This window comes from Myripristis murdjan, chromosome 16 (genome assembly GCF_902150065.1).
Source record: "Myripristis murdjan chromosome 16, fMyrMur1.1, whole genome shotgun sequence".
Taxonomy (NCBI): Eukaryota; Metazoa; Chordata; class Actinopteri; order Holocentriformes; family Holocentridae; genus Myripristis; species Myripristis murdjan.
Window position 1 is genome coordinate 23,020,123 of NC_043995.1, and position 16,043 is coordinate 23,036,165.

The 16,043-nt window shown below is 45.1% G+C and overlaps 1 protein-coding gene across 1 annotated transcript in view; it reads right to left on the reverse strand.

Moving 5' to 3' along the window:
- Positions 1-11,886, reverse strand: part of cadm4 (cell adhesion molecule 4) — a 167,372-nt gene extending 155,486 nt beyond the window's left edge. The window contains exon 1 of the mRNA XM_030071756.1: positions 11,682-11,886. Within this exon, the coding sequence (XP_029927616.1) occupies positions 11,682-11,754 (73 nt within the window). The 5' untranslated portion in view covers positions 11,755-11,886. The remainder of the gene's footprint in view (positions 1-11,681) is intronic.
- Between the last annotated feature and the right edge of the window lie 4,157 nt (positions 11,887-16,043).

Consider the following 16,043-nt stretch of genomic DNA (forward strand, 5'->3'; position numbering starts at 1 on the left):
ATGTGTGTGTGTGTGTGTGTGTGTGTGTGTGTGTGTGTGCACTTGAAACACAGTCTCCAGGTGTGTCTCTTCATTTGCCTTTAATACCATGAGGAAGCTCATCAGAGGAAGGCCAGGGAAGGAACATGACATTTCAAAAGCGCAGAGAGAATCAGGACCCAACGCACTGCAGTAAATAACTTTGCAAAATTCCAAAAGGTCTCCACAATCTCCTGGGTGCTGAGTAATGTGTATGAGTGTGCGTGTGTGTGTGTGTGTGTGTGTGTGTGCGTGCGCATGCATGTATGTGTGCACACCTCCACCTGGCCGTTTGTTTTGCTGCAGATTGTCCCTTTCTGCAACACGGCCGATGATTTATACATCAGCCGTCGTTTGGGATCAACCTGCTTTTTAATTACCAATGTTTTATGTTTGTTTTTAATTTTCCCTGTAAGCTCATAAATTGCTTCCTCACAGCATAACTCACATCCATCTCCCTGGTAAATAAGCATCAGATGTAATTGCATATACAAGTAGCATTGTCCCGATACCAAATTTGACCTCCCAGCCAGTACTAGCCCAAGTGGTTTGGATTCAATGTTTCCCACTGGACACATTTTGCTGATGCCACTTCCCTGCCTGCTCTCGCATGCTAGCAGCAACGCAGCATGGTCCACAGAACACGGCATATAATTAACTAAAGTCATCTGGACCATGACTTACTGATAGAAATGTATGGTAAATTAAACCGCGTGCAAGTAAATAAGTTTTTAACAAGAATTTACATTCATGAGTATGAATTTTATGCAAGGTAGCAATAAAATAATGAAGAGAAACACAGTAAAAATTAAGTAACTCTCTTTCTCCAATCTGGCACTCTGCACAACACCTGCACTGCCTGATGTCCCGCCATAATCACCATGGTGATATTAAACATAACCAGATATGTTAGTGAGGTTATTAATTAAGATAATTCATTGAGATAAGTATTTTAAGGCGTCAAGGAGCTGTAGCAGTTTCAGGGAGAGCCGTTTTTTCCTCATTATTACGCAAATTTATGTGGCAAGGTGCTCTGAAATCTAATCAGATCATCTGCTCTATAGGTGGAACCTGCAAGCGTGAAGTTGTTGTGTTTGCAAAAATGCGTCTACAGCCAGACACCAGCCTGATGACATAATACCTTGCATACCATGTACCATGGTGATAGGACATTGTACAGGGTCACTCTGATTAGGGAGAAGACAGATGGCAGCCATCTTGGCCCTTGGGGAAAGAAAAAAGGATAAAACCACCTGATCTTCCCCCTCAGCTTTCCTAGATTAGTTTCCCTAACAAAGCAATAGATATTGTTTTACTGTATGTATAGCATGGAGTTTGGGCCCAAATTTTCAAGCCCAACCTGACCTTTATTCCAAGAGGTTCTGCCTGAATGCAACCTAAACCTGGGAGATAAGAGGTTTTTCTCAGCCCGAGACAAAGTCGAGCCCAAATTAGGCATTTAATTTGTCCACTATAATATAATGATTATGATTAATTATAATATAATGATAATGATTTCACACTGAACAACATTTTCCCCTTCAAGTCCTTAAGGATATGTTACGGTTTGACCAATAAGAGGGGTCCCATTCCCGAAGCGCAGTGGTTCACGAATGGGGGTACACATTCCCCTAGGGGTACACTGGAGGGCTGCAGGGGGTACGCAAGATTTTTTTTAAGTGTTAATTTAAAAAAATATGAGTCATGCATAATTCCTAAAATAGTCTGATAAACCACATTTTATATTTAGTATTCCCTCCAGATTTCGCAAAGGTGTTTAAATCTGCTGCGGTGGTTGTTGAGCAAGGACATTTGTTCACAATGACCAGAAAGCCAAGACCTAAAAAAAAAAAAAAAACATCCAGAAAAATGGATTTGTGGTTGAAATGTAGCAGAGATACAGCCAAAGACAAGAAGAAAAAAGTGAAAAAGAAGCAAAAACAGAGCCAACAAAATATCATCAGTATCAGGATGTTTTTTCAGACACTGATGGAGGTGGGTTGGACCTCTTTATATAGGATTTTTTTTTTCTTTTTCTTTTTTGCACTGGTCAGGGGGTACTTGGCTGAAAAAAAATATTTCAGACAGGGTACATTATAAGAAATATTTAAAAATTTGAGAACCACTGCCTTAGTGAGAGGGATCAAGAGGAACATCTAACAAATACATTTAGAGGCACAATCGGCTTTAATAGGCTATCATGTAATTTATCAAATGGGCCAACGGGTGCTGAGTGCCTGTAGGATTGAAAATCAGAGCAAACTTAATCTTGAGTCATAAATTAAGCCACAGCTGAACTGAACCTCTTTGGATCTCATCAGGTTCATACATAAATGTCAAAATTTAGTACATGATAATGTTGTATTATATGGGTGACAAATTCAAGGAAAACCTACATGAAGCGTCTTCATAAGGTGTCGGGCCACCACGAGCCACAAGAACAGCTTCAGCACACCTTGGCATAAATTATACAAGTCTCTGAACTCCACTGGAGGGATGGAGTACCATTCTTCCAAGAGATACTGTACATACAGAGGGATATTATAACAGAGCTGTCGTGCATAACCACCTCATTACACAGACAAATGCGAATTTGAGAGTTCAGTGGTGCAAAAACTACAGGCGCCGGTCTACAGAGATGTGGAGGAAAGTGATGTGGTCAGATGAGTTGTCTTTCAGCAATATTCTGGACGAGTGGGCGAGTGCATGTGTGGCGTCCAACAAGAGAACGCCACAGGCTTGAATGCTGAACCCCGACAGTGAGGGGGTCAACTGGCTCTGTGACGCTGAGGGGGGCATTTTCCTGGCATGGTTTGGGCTCACCTGTCGCCTTTGAGGAAGGCTTCACTGCAAATCAATACAAAGTTATTCTGAGTGATCACCTTTATCCTCTGAGGTAACTTTCCTATCCTGATGGGAGTGGGCTGTTGAAGGATGACAATGACTGTATTTACAAGGTCTTTAGTAAGGTCTTATCCCGGTTATTCATATCCCTGTATACATGATAAATACCAGTAACCCGTTTTTGGATCACTGCATCCTGTCTGCGCCGGCGTGTGCTACATCTTTTACGTCTTTTGTTTACAACAGATTGAGCGGGAAGTGCGATATATTTATTATATTTAGAAGTACGACAAACATGAGACGTCTGTGGCTTCTAGCGGGCTTAGCGTTAGTAAATACTCAGCAGTGCCTCTTCAATATTTTCCACCGCGACGTAACTTGTTCAACGGTGCGAGGTGGAAAACCAGCGTCACGTAGCTGGTCCGCAACGGACTTGAATAGGTCGGCGTTTCTGTGTCTTCTGCCATCTAAACACGTGCAGCCGTCAGAGACCGGCATAAGGCGTATACATGCTCCAGTATCCCGGCTTCTATTGGAGCACTCCAGGTGGAAAAACCGGGAAAAGGGCATAACCCGGTTTCTGAATTCGGGATATGGTGTTTACATGCACAAACGCAAAAACGGGATACTTAAAAAAACCAGTCAAAACCGGGATACTAAAGACCTTGTAAACACTGTAAATGTCCCCATCCACAGGACACGAGGGCTCACTGAATGGTTTGATGAAGATGAAAATGATGTAAATCTTAACGCCATGACCCTCACAGTCACATCTCAAACATGTACAACACCTTTATGGGACATTCTGCACTGATGTGTTAGACCGCACTCTCCACCCCCATCATCAAAACACCAGGTGAGTTAATATCTTTTGGAGGAATGGTGTTCCGTTCCTCCAGTACAGAGCTCAGGAGACTTGCTGAATCTGTGCCAAGGAGCACTGAAGCTCATCTGGTAGCTCGTGGTGGCCCAACACCTTACTAAGACACCTTATGTTGTTTTTTCCGTTAATTTGACATCAGTCTGTGTGTGATCCAGAGGACACAGTGTCAAACCACCTTGCTATTCAGACTGTAAGCCCTAACTTGCAGATACAAGAAACCCTGCATGTCCTTGGCAAGAGGAAATCACAAAGCTAGAAAGTACTCTGACTCCCACCACAGCACCCTGTTACGACCTCTGCAGCCTGCTTCACATCCCCTCCCACCTCGGCATGGCCAAGCGGGCGGCAGTTGCTACGGATTGTGGTTTCTCCTCAACTGCGCCCAGTGCCCGAGGCCTGTGTCAAACTTACTCAGTATCACAGACTGTAAGGCTGTTCCCCTCCTCTATTGCACCGGCCAGGAAAGAGAGACATGGTCCGTCTGCAGCCCATGATAACATTATTCACCCCTCAGATGGACACGGAGATAGGGGCAGTCTGCCGACAACAGTCAACGCACTGCTTCAATCTACCAGTGTACCTGAGGGAGGAAGGGGGGCATTGTAGCTGTTGATGGTGATGAGGTGAATCAGCCACAGTTCACTTAATGCTCCCCTCTGCCATTCTGGAGAAAATGAATCCTAGGAGAGAATCAGCCAGAGCCTTCCTCAAGGTCGTCGGCGCTTGGCCACTTTTTAACTTGCCTGCCAACTGTAACAATCTCTCCAGAAACAATCGGAGCGCCAATCCAATTTGGCCCGGCTCCTTCCCTTGCGCTCTTTCCGTCGGCGCAGACGGCCGCGTGGCCTAGCTTTTGTTTTGCCCTGCTGAAAGCAGAGCGTGAATTGATGACCTTATGAATCTCAAAAGAGCCTGGCAAATCATTGCGGTAAATCTCGCCCCAGCACATTACACACGACCGCGGGCTTTTTTTTTCTTTTTCTCTTCCTTTCATTCATTCTTTCCGTCTCTCTTCTTTCTGTTTTCTTTCTTTCTCTCTTTGTCCACCTCCGTCTTTCTCTCTCTCTCTTTCCTACAAGTGCTTTGGGGGTCTTTGAGAGCAGGCAACTTTTCGAGGATTGTTTTCATGCGCTGCTAATTAATTGCCTCTAATTAATGATTGTTTACGGTTTGCTAACGAAGTGGATCAAAGCGTGCGACTCCTGACGTTGAGGCTCTTGTCTTAGGCCTGAGAGAGAGATAAAAAGGAGCTCGACAGATAGAGACAGAGACAAGAGGGAGAGTGCAATGAGTTGGGTTAGCACAGAGAAGGCAGTTGGCTAATCTTGAAATCCGCAGATAACCGCCACAATCACTCATTTGATCTGACTTGCCGGGATTATTCTTCAAAGTGCAACCGGTAAAATAAATAAGCAAACAATAGGCAAACATTTCAAACTGTGATCACATTCCATGGGTATGATTATTTGATGTTATTATGAATTATAAATAATTACAAAATAGCGATCAAAATCAATATTTTGTCTGTGATCAAGAATTCTGCAACAGGCAGGGCCCTTTATCTATGCCAAGCGTGTTTATAGCTCAAATAAGTGCGCCGCTCATGAGAGAGAAAATTGGAGACTTTTCTAAAATGGAAAACTCATCGGGGACCTCTTCAGCATTGTTGTGCTGTCCTTCTGAAAACCTCCATCTGATTTCCCAGTAGATAGTGCGCAGCTTTGACTGGCCATTTTCAGCACCAGACAATCTTGTCAAAGCAAACCTATTAATGACTTTGATGTGAAGAAGCATGCTAAATGGCACGGAGATGAAAAGCTTTGTGTGTGCGTGTGTGTTTGTGAGACTGTGTGTGTAGGCGTTTAATTCTCCAAGCTGAGAACGGCATAGTTTCTCGAAAAGTGAGTGCAGTGGCTACGACCTGCTAGGCAACAGTCTCAATACAAGCTTGCTTTTGTGTGTGTGTGTGTGTGTGTGTGTGTGTGTGTGTGTACTGTAACTTCATCGATCATGACACCTTGTCTGTCTGGTGTGGTCACCTACACAGTGCTTGCCCTCTCTTCGTTCTTATCTCGGCGTGTCGCCATCCATCTCTCGGTGCCCCCTCTCTTCCTGCCCCCTCCTCTTTCCACCTCACCACCCAGTACTTTTCTGCTGTGGTCATACCTTCTTAATCTTTCCTTTTCCTCCTTACCCACTCCTTTGTCCTTCTAAATCCTTCATTCAGCACAGCAGGGGTTGCTCTCTTTCTCCCTTGTCTTTTTCCACCCTTCCATTTTAGAGCTGAAATCCTGCAATCATTCACTCATTTGTTGGACTCCTCTCTGCCTGACTTTCTCCTCTGCTCAGCTCCTCCCTGCTTCACTGGTCTGTGACGCATGCCCCAGGCACTCTCTCTCCTCTCCTTGCTCCCTTCTTCACTGAGCTCTTTTATACACTGTACAGCTGGCCATCTCTCACCCTCTCCCTCTTTCTCTCTTTCACTTGCTCTCTCTGACCCCATCAGTCACTCAGTGTCCTGGCTAAGCCTGGTCACTCTTCATCAGCCAACCTCCAGTGCGGGCAGACCTCCCAAAGGGAAGGGAAGTGGGGTTTTGTTGGCACCTCTGTGCCCAGCCATGCCTGTTTCACCTGGGCTTAAGTCCCCCTCTGATCCTCTGTTACCCCTGGACGAGCACCTCATTACCAGCCATCCTTTCCCCTCTGTCTCTTCATCAACCCTTCCAGATGGAATGTGTATTAGCCCCTGCACTGGCAGAGCGCACAGTTTCCAGCTCCTCAATTTGAGGCACTTGGCCTTTTCAGCTCAATCAGCCTCTCTCGTCCAATCACGGCTGGTGAGGTTCCGTTGCAGCGCCTGAGTGGGGATAATCACCTCGGTTACCGGCATTACCAGAGGCCGCCGTCTGGCCACGTTAGCACTAGGCCCTGCGGGGGCTGCGGAGACAGGTGTCACAGCAGCAAGGGAGGGTGTTAAACAAGCCCGGTGCCTAACAGGAGGCATAAACGTTTACTCTTAGTCATGGAAACTGTGTCACCAATGGAGAGGAATGTTCACCCCATGGCTTCGGTCTTTCTTCAATCTCAAGATCCCCTTTTTTCTCCCTCCCTCTCAGTGTCCGTGTCAACATGCCCCCCCTTCCCCTCTCCTTGTGTTTTCCACTTTCCAGTTCAACGTCGAGGTGCTTCAGACATAAGGGCGCCCTGTCCCAAGAATACATAGCATCAGCCCATATGAAGCAGTGCTGGGCAACAATGAAGAGGGAATCGATGTTTACCGATTTCACACTCTCAATGGCAAAGGCAAATATACAGGGAGAGGGGTCAGCGGCTGAAAAAGCTGCTGGCTCAGGGGACAGCAGGTCACAGTGTGGAGAATAGCAGGAGGTGGGAGGCGTCTCGCTGCTGTACCAGGCCAATCGGATCGGACGGAGACAGACCGCTGGCTTGATTGGCAGACTTCGGATGCCAGCGAACAGAGGAGACGTCCTTGGCATCCCACTCAGCATTACAAAACTTCAGCAAGAAAGTTGGTGAAACGCCAGTTGTTCCCGGAGAGCAACACGTAAGGACGGCATAGATCACCATTATGATAATCACGAGCAGCGCTCTCTAGGGAATAGTAATGGGAAGGAGATGAGGTGGCAGCTATAAAGAGTGTTTCTACATTAGCGCTGGCCTGATTAGATTGACAGAAAGTTTAACTAATGGACAATTAAACAAATGTTCAAATGAGATATCAGGCTTAAATTGCCATCGCTGTCTTTGTCTACCCCTTTCAATCACCATGCAAAGAGTGAACTGCTTCTCTAAGGACAAAATATAATCCCGTATACACCACGTGCTAAACAGGATGTGAACTTGTAATATCCTTTTTTTACCCGCTGCTTTGTAATACTGGAAACCCTCATGCCAAATCTATCTTCTTTTATTTCTATATCAATAAATGCAGACATGAAGTCCTTACTAGGCTCGCTCTATCTGAACTAAAGGAACGGGGGTTTGGGGTGGTTATTGAGATGCAACCATCGTATAGAACGATAGCGGCTCAAAACAAGGAGTTATGGACCGCATAAGAGACTGGGGGCAGATTAGGAGATAATTACTATAAAATACATCACCTGCACTAAACAGTGCACTCAGGAAATTCCTCTGCTTGTGAGTAATGAACCCATAAAAGCCCAAGGGAGAATGAAACCGACCCACGCTAAGCTCCGTATCTCTTTCACAGTCGTGACTTCCCCAAGAAGTGACACAGTCAAATTTGTTTATGGGGCTTATACCTAGGCAGTTGCTCGGCGGAGATAGCGGGCCACCCTGTCAGGAACCTTTAAGACTGCATCAGCTGATCAAACAAGCCCATGAACGAAAGCATTAGACTGCGTAGAAAAACAAAACAAAAAAAAAAAAAAAAAAAAAAAGAAAAGAAGCCCGTTTCAGCTTCTCTTGGGTTGACGGGCATGCCAGCTACGTCTGCCAAGTTCAGGTTCTCCAATTATTTAAACCTACAAAAGAGAGGCAAATCACATAAGAATGTAACACTGAGAAATTTGTTTGTTAACTAGGCTCAAATTTACTCCGTGAACCAGCAGACAGCGGGGCAGAGCGCATGGAAGGGAGGTCTCGCTCTTTTTAATTAAATTGTCGACAAGTTTATTTTATTTGGGGGGAGAATTATCCTCCAAGGTTTGGATCAAAGGATAAACCTTGGCTTACGGTGAAGACTTTTTCAGCGCATTAGAGAACAAAGAAAGAAGCTAAAATAGCAAACCCAGCGTAATGTGGAAGAAAGCAAAAAGGCAATCTTACTCTGGCATGATGCAAACTGCCTCTGACAAGCATCAAAAACTGCAATTGGGCTCACACCAACTCTCTTGCGTAAGCAATCCTATTGCTGCGCTCAAAAGAAACTCTAGCGAACCATGTAAGCTGTCTATAGGCAAGGTGCGTGTGTGCATATATGTGTGTTTGTGCACATGCCTGTGTATGCACTTGTGTGCAAGAAATTTTTGTGTTTGCGCGTGTACAGCGACTCCCTTGATGTTTGTGTTTTTGCATGGCAGGGCTCCCTCCTGTTACTCACAGCGACATTGATTTATACATGGGCCTTCTGTGTGTGTGTGTGTGTGTGTGTGTTTGTGTTTGTGTGTCTATGTGTATGTGTGCATATCCCGGCCATAATTGGTATTCAAATCCCCTCCCACAAGTCCGTCCAACTGCTGCCGTTTTTCAACCACCAGAGCCCCAGCCAAGGTCCAAACAGGATGATGGGGAACAAGCTTAAACGGATGGCTCTCATTGCACACGTTCAAATAAACAAATGGAGGTGATTTAATGCACACGGCGATAAGGCAGGTGGTAATGGAGGTGGGGGAGGGATGGGGGTTGGAGGAATGGAGGAGTGGAGGGATGCGCCGTAGCGATTAGGGGTGGGCTCGCAGCAGAGGTGGAGTTAACAGCATTAGTAACTGTACGGGGGGTGCAGGCTTGGCCCACAGCTGCTGAGGATCAGCCACCCCCACAAAGCCAGGCACACACTGCGCAGGCACACAGCGCTGACTCTGTATGTGTGTGTGTACATGTGTATATGTGTATGTGAATGTGTCCCTCAGGCCTGCCCGTGAGAAACACTGTGAAGTTCTTGCCTTTATTCTCCAACTCGCCTTGTCGCCTTTCTCTGCCTCTCTCCCTCTCCATCCCTCAATCTCTTTCCCCTTCATTTTCTATAAAGTATGGCCAAGTCTCCCAGCCTCGCCATCTTCACGGCACTCTTTCAATCTATCTGTCCACTCACCCATCTACCCAGCCAATCAATCTGTCCATCTCTATCCTGGCATAATAACAAGCACCCCCCTCTCCCCTTCCCCTCTTCTCTCCTCTCCTCTCCTCTCCTCTCCTTTTGCCTTTTCTCTAGATTAGTTTTGCTGTTTACCACTGGGGAGGAGGAGGCCAAGACATGCAGATTTGTTTGTGTGCTGTTGTGCATGCATGTATCTGTGCTTTGGTGGAAGGTGTCTGGAAACCAACAATCTCCTCCTCTCCATCTCCAACTCCATTTCTCCTTCCTTCCTTCCTTCCTTCCACCCCACACATGCCTGCCCTCTCCATCCCCTTTCCTCCCCCTTCCCCCTGCCTCTGTCAGTGGCTAGATTAATGACAGTGATCAGTGAGCAGCCCCCAGCAGAGGCTGCCTGCAGCTCAGGCAAAACTCGGCACTGTAAGCATCACGCACACACATGCACATATGGACACACACACACACACACACACACAGATACACATTTACATGCAATTCACAAGCTTAATCATCAGCAGCGTCTGCACACACACACACACACACACAAAGCTCTTGTATATTCCTCCAGTTAGACTAACATACAAACGCCTACACAATCATGCATATAAATCATCTCTCTCCACTGTTCTTGGCACATACACACACACACACACACATCCACATACACACAGAGAGCGAAGGAATCAATACAAAGGCCATGGTGAGGTTGGCTGTATCACAGTGGAGCCAGAAGAAGGGGTATGGAGCAAAGGGACGTCATCAGCACAGCACAGCACAGATCTGACTGTGACAATACCCGAGCTAGCACTTAACCCTTTCACTGCCTCAGGACAACATAAACACAACACAGGCCTGAGCTAAGACGTGTCTTTATTCACAGAAACCACTCTGAACCAACATCAGTGCGCACTGGAGCGCTTTGTTGTTACTATGTCCGCTCTGTCAGAATCACCGAAGCCTTGGGTAGAATTTAATAAGTCCTGTTATGACTCTGTCTTTCGATCCACATCCAAGCAGATGGCACAGAACATTACTGACAGCAGAACCAAAAAGACTAAGTTGTCTAGAGGCACATCATGATTTAATCCAAATCCCTGTTCCTGCAGCAGATGCACTTATTATGGGGTGGTGACCATGAAATATATGGTCCCTATGGGAACAATGCAGGACTATCCCAGTCTGAGATGTTCTGGGGGAAAAGCCCATTGAGCGCTCTGCGCACGCGCGCGCGCACGCACAGACACACTCATTCACTCGCACTCGCACACACCGAGTCTACTGCCTGTACTATTAGAAGGATTTGTAATAGATTATTAGGTGTTATTGCATCTGATAAGGTGGGTCTCAGAGGTCCTTGAGCGCTCAGTCCCTAATACTGCAGAGTGTGGCAGGGAAAACATTAACAACGGGACGACTTATCAGTGCGCGACGTGTACGTCTAATCCACTGCGGGCATTTGTTATGAGCTGTCATGTGGCTGATAGCACATTTAACAGAGATCGTCGTAGCTCACTACCTGGCTACATGCGCAGACGCACTGTCGTCGTACATCACAGGCTCCGTCCCGTTACATACATCCCAATCAGCTTGAGTCGGTAGAAAAACGATCAAATGGGCGATGCTGTGACGCATGAGGGTCAGCTGTGATTGCAATAACAACAAATTGATCAAATATGTCTGTCTTTGGGCTCGTTACGGATGAAAGTGAAATATCCTGCCTTTCACTTTTGTTTTCATGGGGTAAAGTCGGGTCTTTCCAGCTTCGCAGTTCCGAAAAGTGGTCATCAGTGACTCAAGCCCAAGTGGCCATACACATTAATACAGATGCAGCGCAAATGGCGTTTGATTGTAATGCGGCGCACAGTTTGATAAATTCTGACAGGGATCCGCAGGGTGATTGTAGGCATGAATATCGGCACGTGCTTTTGTCCCGGTGCGCGCGTCTTCTTCCATTTCCCTGTCCCCCCACACACACAAATATCCCGCTAACAAGACGGAATTGCCCCCAGCGCATTTTTAAGCGTTCAGCACATTGTCAGTGGACTTCAGCAAACTTGCACGGCAAGCCCCAACAAAACCAGATGGCTTGACACTCCTCTCATTCACATACGCATTCACTCATTTTTCTGAGAGCCTTACCAGTGCGCACCAGGCAGGCGATGGTTATGATGGTGAGGGGGACGCAGTAGTTCCACACGGTCGCGAAAGCCATCGTTGATATTCCCCTCTGATCTCTTCCTCAGTATTCCTCTTCCTTGGAGAAATCAGAGTGACATGAACCCGCAGGTTCACTCGCCGACAGCGCCTCAGCGTGTGTATGTGTGTGTGTGTGTGTGTATGTGTGTATGTGTGTGTGTGCGCGTGTGTGTGTGTGTACGTGCGTGAGAGTGTGAGTATGTGTTTTATCAAGCGCTCCGTGGTGTGAAATTGCAGCTCTTTACATAGTAATGTGCATTCACATACACGCCCACTTTTTTCTTCCTCAAAGTGCCTGAATGTGATGATGGCTTGTCCGGTTTTTCTTGGTTACTTTACATTGTAAATATATTTAAAAGCTTGCCAGCTGGGCGGGCCCGCGTGTCTTCTGGCCAATTGCAGAGAGCAGGAGCAGGTGGAGGGGTGTGGGATGCGAAGGGGGGCGGGCTTTAAAAAGAAACATGCAGGAGGAAAGAGGGAGGGAAAAGAAGAAGCATTTTCCAATTAATTGAAATCAATTCGTACTAAATGTGAATGATAACTAACATTATTTTCCCAGTACAAATAACTAATTTATTCCAAATTTAGCGCCAAGGACGAAAAAGCTGTCTGGCACAATGATTAAGATAATAAAAACTGAAACAGATGTTTATTGGTTGAGAAGACAGCACTGTTGCAATCGTTCACATATATTCCAAACTCAAATGAATAACAGATCATGCAGATTAACCTGCACATATATAATTACATGCCAGTACTTACAGCCCCATGTAATTACATGTACACAGGATAGGAATGTCATGGAGGGCAAACCCATCTGAGCTGTATTGACCCACACTAATGACATATTGACATAAACTGATATCATACATCATAGCTGTGTGAGGCAGATGTGAATGTTATGAAGCTGTGATCGTTTAAGGAGGAAAAACAAATTAATGCTATTCTGAAAAAGGAAAAAAAAAAATCTTTATATTGCTGCTTGCTTGCCTTTGGTGATCAAGGCAAGAGGTTATATATACACACCTTTTTATCATTGCATAGCCCTTGGATGCCCAGTGAGAGGGGAGATGTTCTTATGCAGAGACTATGTCTTGGCTCTAAACTGTGAATAGGACTCATCAAGGAGAGCCGGGAGCAGACCTGAGAGTATTTGTTTAAACAGACACGGCGCCCCGCACACGCTTATCACGCACTGCGCGTAGGGCACCAAGTGCCTGGGGGGGCACCCAAAAAAAAAAAAAAAACAAGCTCGTGAAAAATCATCATAATAATAGTAATCATAATAATGATATATTTAAAACTGTGTAAAGTGTGTAAAACATGTTAATAGATATAAGCAATACAAAAATAACATAGGCTTATTTGCTCGAGAAAAACATGAATCTCCTGTGCGGCCCTCTCCCCAGTCTACCTTTGGTGCCCCCCTCCCCCATCCCATAGTGGTTTGCTCCATTACGCTTCAATCGCAAGTTTGGCAGACCTTTATTTTTGGACATGTCATCGAAAAGGCAACAAGAGTCGGGGGCGGAAAAGAGGAAAAGAAAGAAACAACGAGATGATGCTCGCGCGTCACTTGCAGGTAAGACAATAACAAATGTTAATTTTGTTACTTTTAGCCCTAGTATGCATGTCTATGCTCGTGCCAGATAATACTACCGTCAACAACCTTTGTAACGTTAGCTCCCACTAGCCATGTTCAGATGTAAGTGTTATGTTTCAAATAATTGATGCTGGGCTAGCTAGTTATTTTTAGTTGTGTATAAGGATATGGATCTGGAGTTGAGATGTCTGTATTTGGCGTTTGTTATGTTCTATGAACCAACGAGTATGTGATTGTGTAGTGAAAAACAAAAATAATCAGTTGATGAATGGAAAACGGGTCTTGGTAACCTGAACTTTGATGTGACATGCCAAATTAGACAGGTGATTGATTATCAGCCCTCTTTCACCGGCGATGTCTGCGCCGACAGGATTCGGCATGCCGACGTTACATAACGGTGTCTCTGTGACCGTTTAAGATATTCAGAAACATCTGAAACCGGAGCTTTGCGCCTATATAGAGTGCCATTACGGTAGCATGTAGGACTACTGACACTTCGACCGTCCAATCACAGAAGATTCCCCGATGTGTCACAAGTTTGTAATGTGAGCTTGTCACTACCGTAACTCCTGAACCAATGGTGCTATCGAAAAAATTACGACAGTTTCCGAAAGCAGAGAGCCGGAGCTTTCCGATGGAATGCGGATACACCAGTCATTACGGTGACCGACTGGCCGGCAGCTCACACAACATTTTCGTGAGGTTCATAGGCCAAGAGCGACATCTGCTGGTGAAACTGTAATTTGAAAAAATCAATATTAAAGTTGTGTAGATTTCCCCTCTTCATATTCATAGTTTTCAAACTATGTACAGAATTTTTATAATGTGCCCCATTAATCCTTGTCTATAAAGGTAAAATAATAAAAATTTTCATGTACCAGTGTTTTAAATATAGGCCTACATAATACTATAATTAATTTTGAAATATTTTTGTACCATGGTTCAAAACTGTATTTCACTGTAGAATCCCTGAGTATTTTGTCTTGTATTTGTGATTACAGGCTCAATGCTTCGATATGTGCAAGGAGGAACACAAAGCCAAGTGGAAGATCCAGATGATCAACCATCTACAAGCAGACATCAACCATCCACAAGCAGACGTCAATCACCAACCAGTTCCTTATTCAAGGATACTTAGTACTGTTTTTACAGTTTTGACAGATCTTTATTTAATAGTGGGGTCATTTATTTTTTTTTATTTTAAATTATTTTATTTTATTTATTTATTTGAGTACTTGGTGCCATATTTAGTTAGTGTTTAGTGAGTGTGTTATCAAGATTTTATTATTATTATTTATCTCTTATTTTTTACAACAGTTTTTGAAACATAAATGTTGAAAAGTTATTTTGTAAAATAAAGAGAAACGCAATGACAAATACTGAGTTATTGTTCATTTCTGGTGGCGGTGGTGGTGGTGGTGGCGGCGGCGGCGGCGGCGGCGGCGGCGGCGTGGGGGGCACCACAAAGCATTTGTGCTTAGGGCACCCAAATGGCTAGCGCCGGCCCTGTGTTTAAAGCACCGTTCAGAATGGCAGTAATGGGCCGGAACAAAAACTTGTTTTCTGGCCGACCCTGTGTTACTGCTCATCTGTTGTCAGGGTCTATTAGGGCCCGCTAAAGGGGCTCCTTAAGTTTACTCTCATGCTGTGGCCACAGTTTGCCCATAATTGTGTTTTCCAGTCAGGGAGTGCTGCTCCATTATGAAAATTGTTTATTTTTCAACATCTCTTTTTGTCCTTAATTCAGTGCTATACCATGGTCTCGCAGCCCCCAAGGCTGAAAGGCAACCTTGAAACTTTATCTTTAGCGCCCCCTACAGGAAAGATGTAAAATAACACATCATGGTATCAGTTCCAGACTTGTATTGGCCTCTCATCTGTCAGAAATATTTCAAACACCTCGGACTGTTTAGTTCAAACCATCAGTAGAGGAGAGCAAAGTGATAATTAGCATCAACATATTATTAATATTTCCATCCTTTTTATTTAAAACTCCACTGAAACCTGCTTTGAACACATGCCTCATATCTGATCTAAACAATGTATGGACATGTGGAAAATGAGTTCAAAGCCTCAGCTTCAGGCGCTTTCGACTCCATGATTTCCTTCTCACCACAAGTATAATCTTGTTGTTTTGGTGAGGATAATAAATATGCCCACTCGTTTCCCATTTCCTATCCTGTTCCATTTCCCCCTGTCAGCCCCTCTGAGAGTCTTTGTTCCCCAGTTGGCGGGGAGTCGATGGCATCAGCTCCCCCGCACCAGATGGGGCATTGTCAGGAAGTAATGAGGGGAGAACACCTGCTTCTCCAGTGAAGCCCACTTCTTCATTTTCAGCCATTTGACACAACATATGCAGAATGAACATACAAAACCAAGTGACCATGACGAGAACAGTACAGGGCGATGGTGCATCGTTACACATGCCTGGCACTGTGGTGCGTTTGTCAATTAGGAATCATGTTCAGTGTAATTCCTCTTTACATGTAATGCAGAGAGGGCTGTCAAAACTCACGCCTACACCTGAGTCTTCAGCATTTGAAACTTAAGAGAGGGCTTGCCTGGTTTTATATCACAGGTAAATCTTTTTGTACTGTCACTGCCCCACTTGGGCATCAGGACTCACGTAGTCAACTCAGTTTGGTCCACTCATATGTCTGCAGTCTTTGCACTGCTCCAAGCTGTTGTTGTACAGTGGGTTA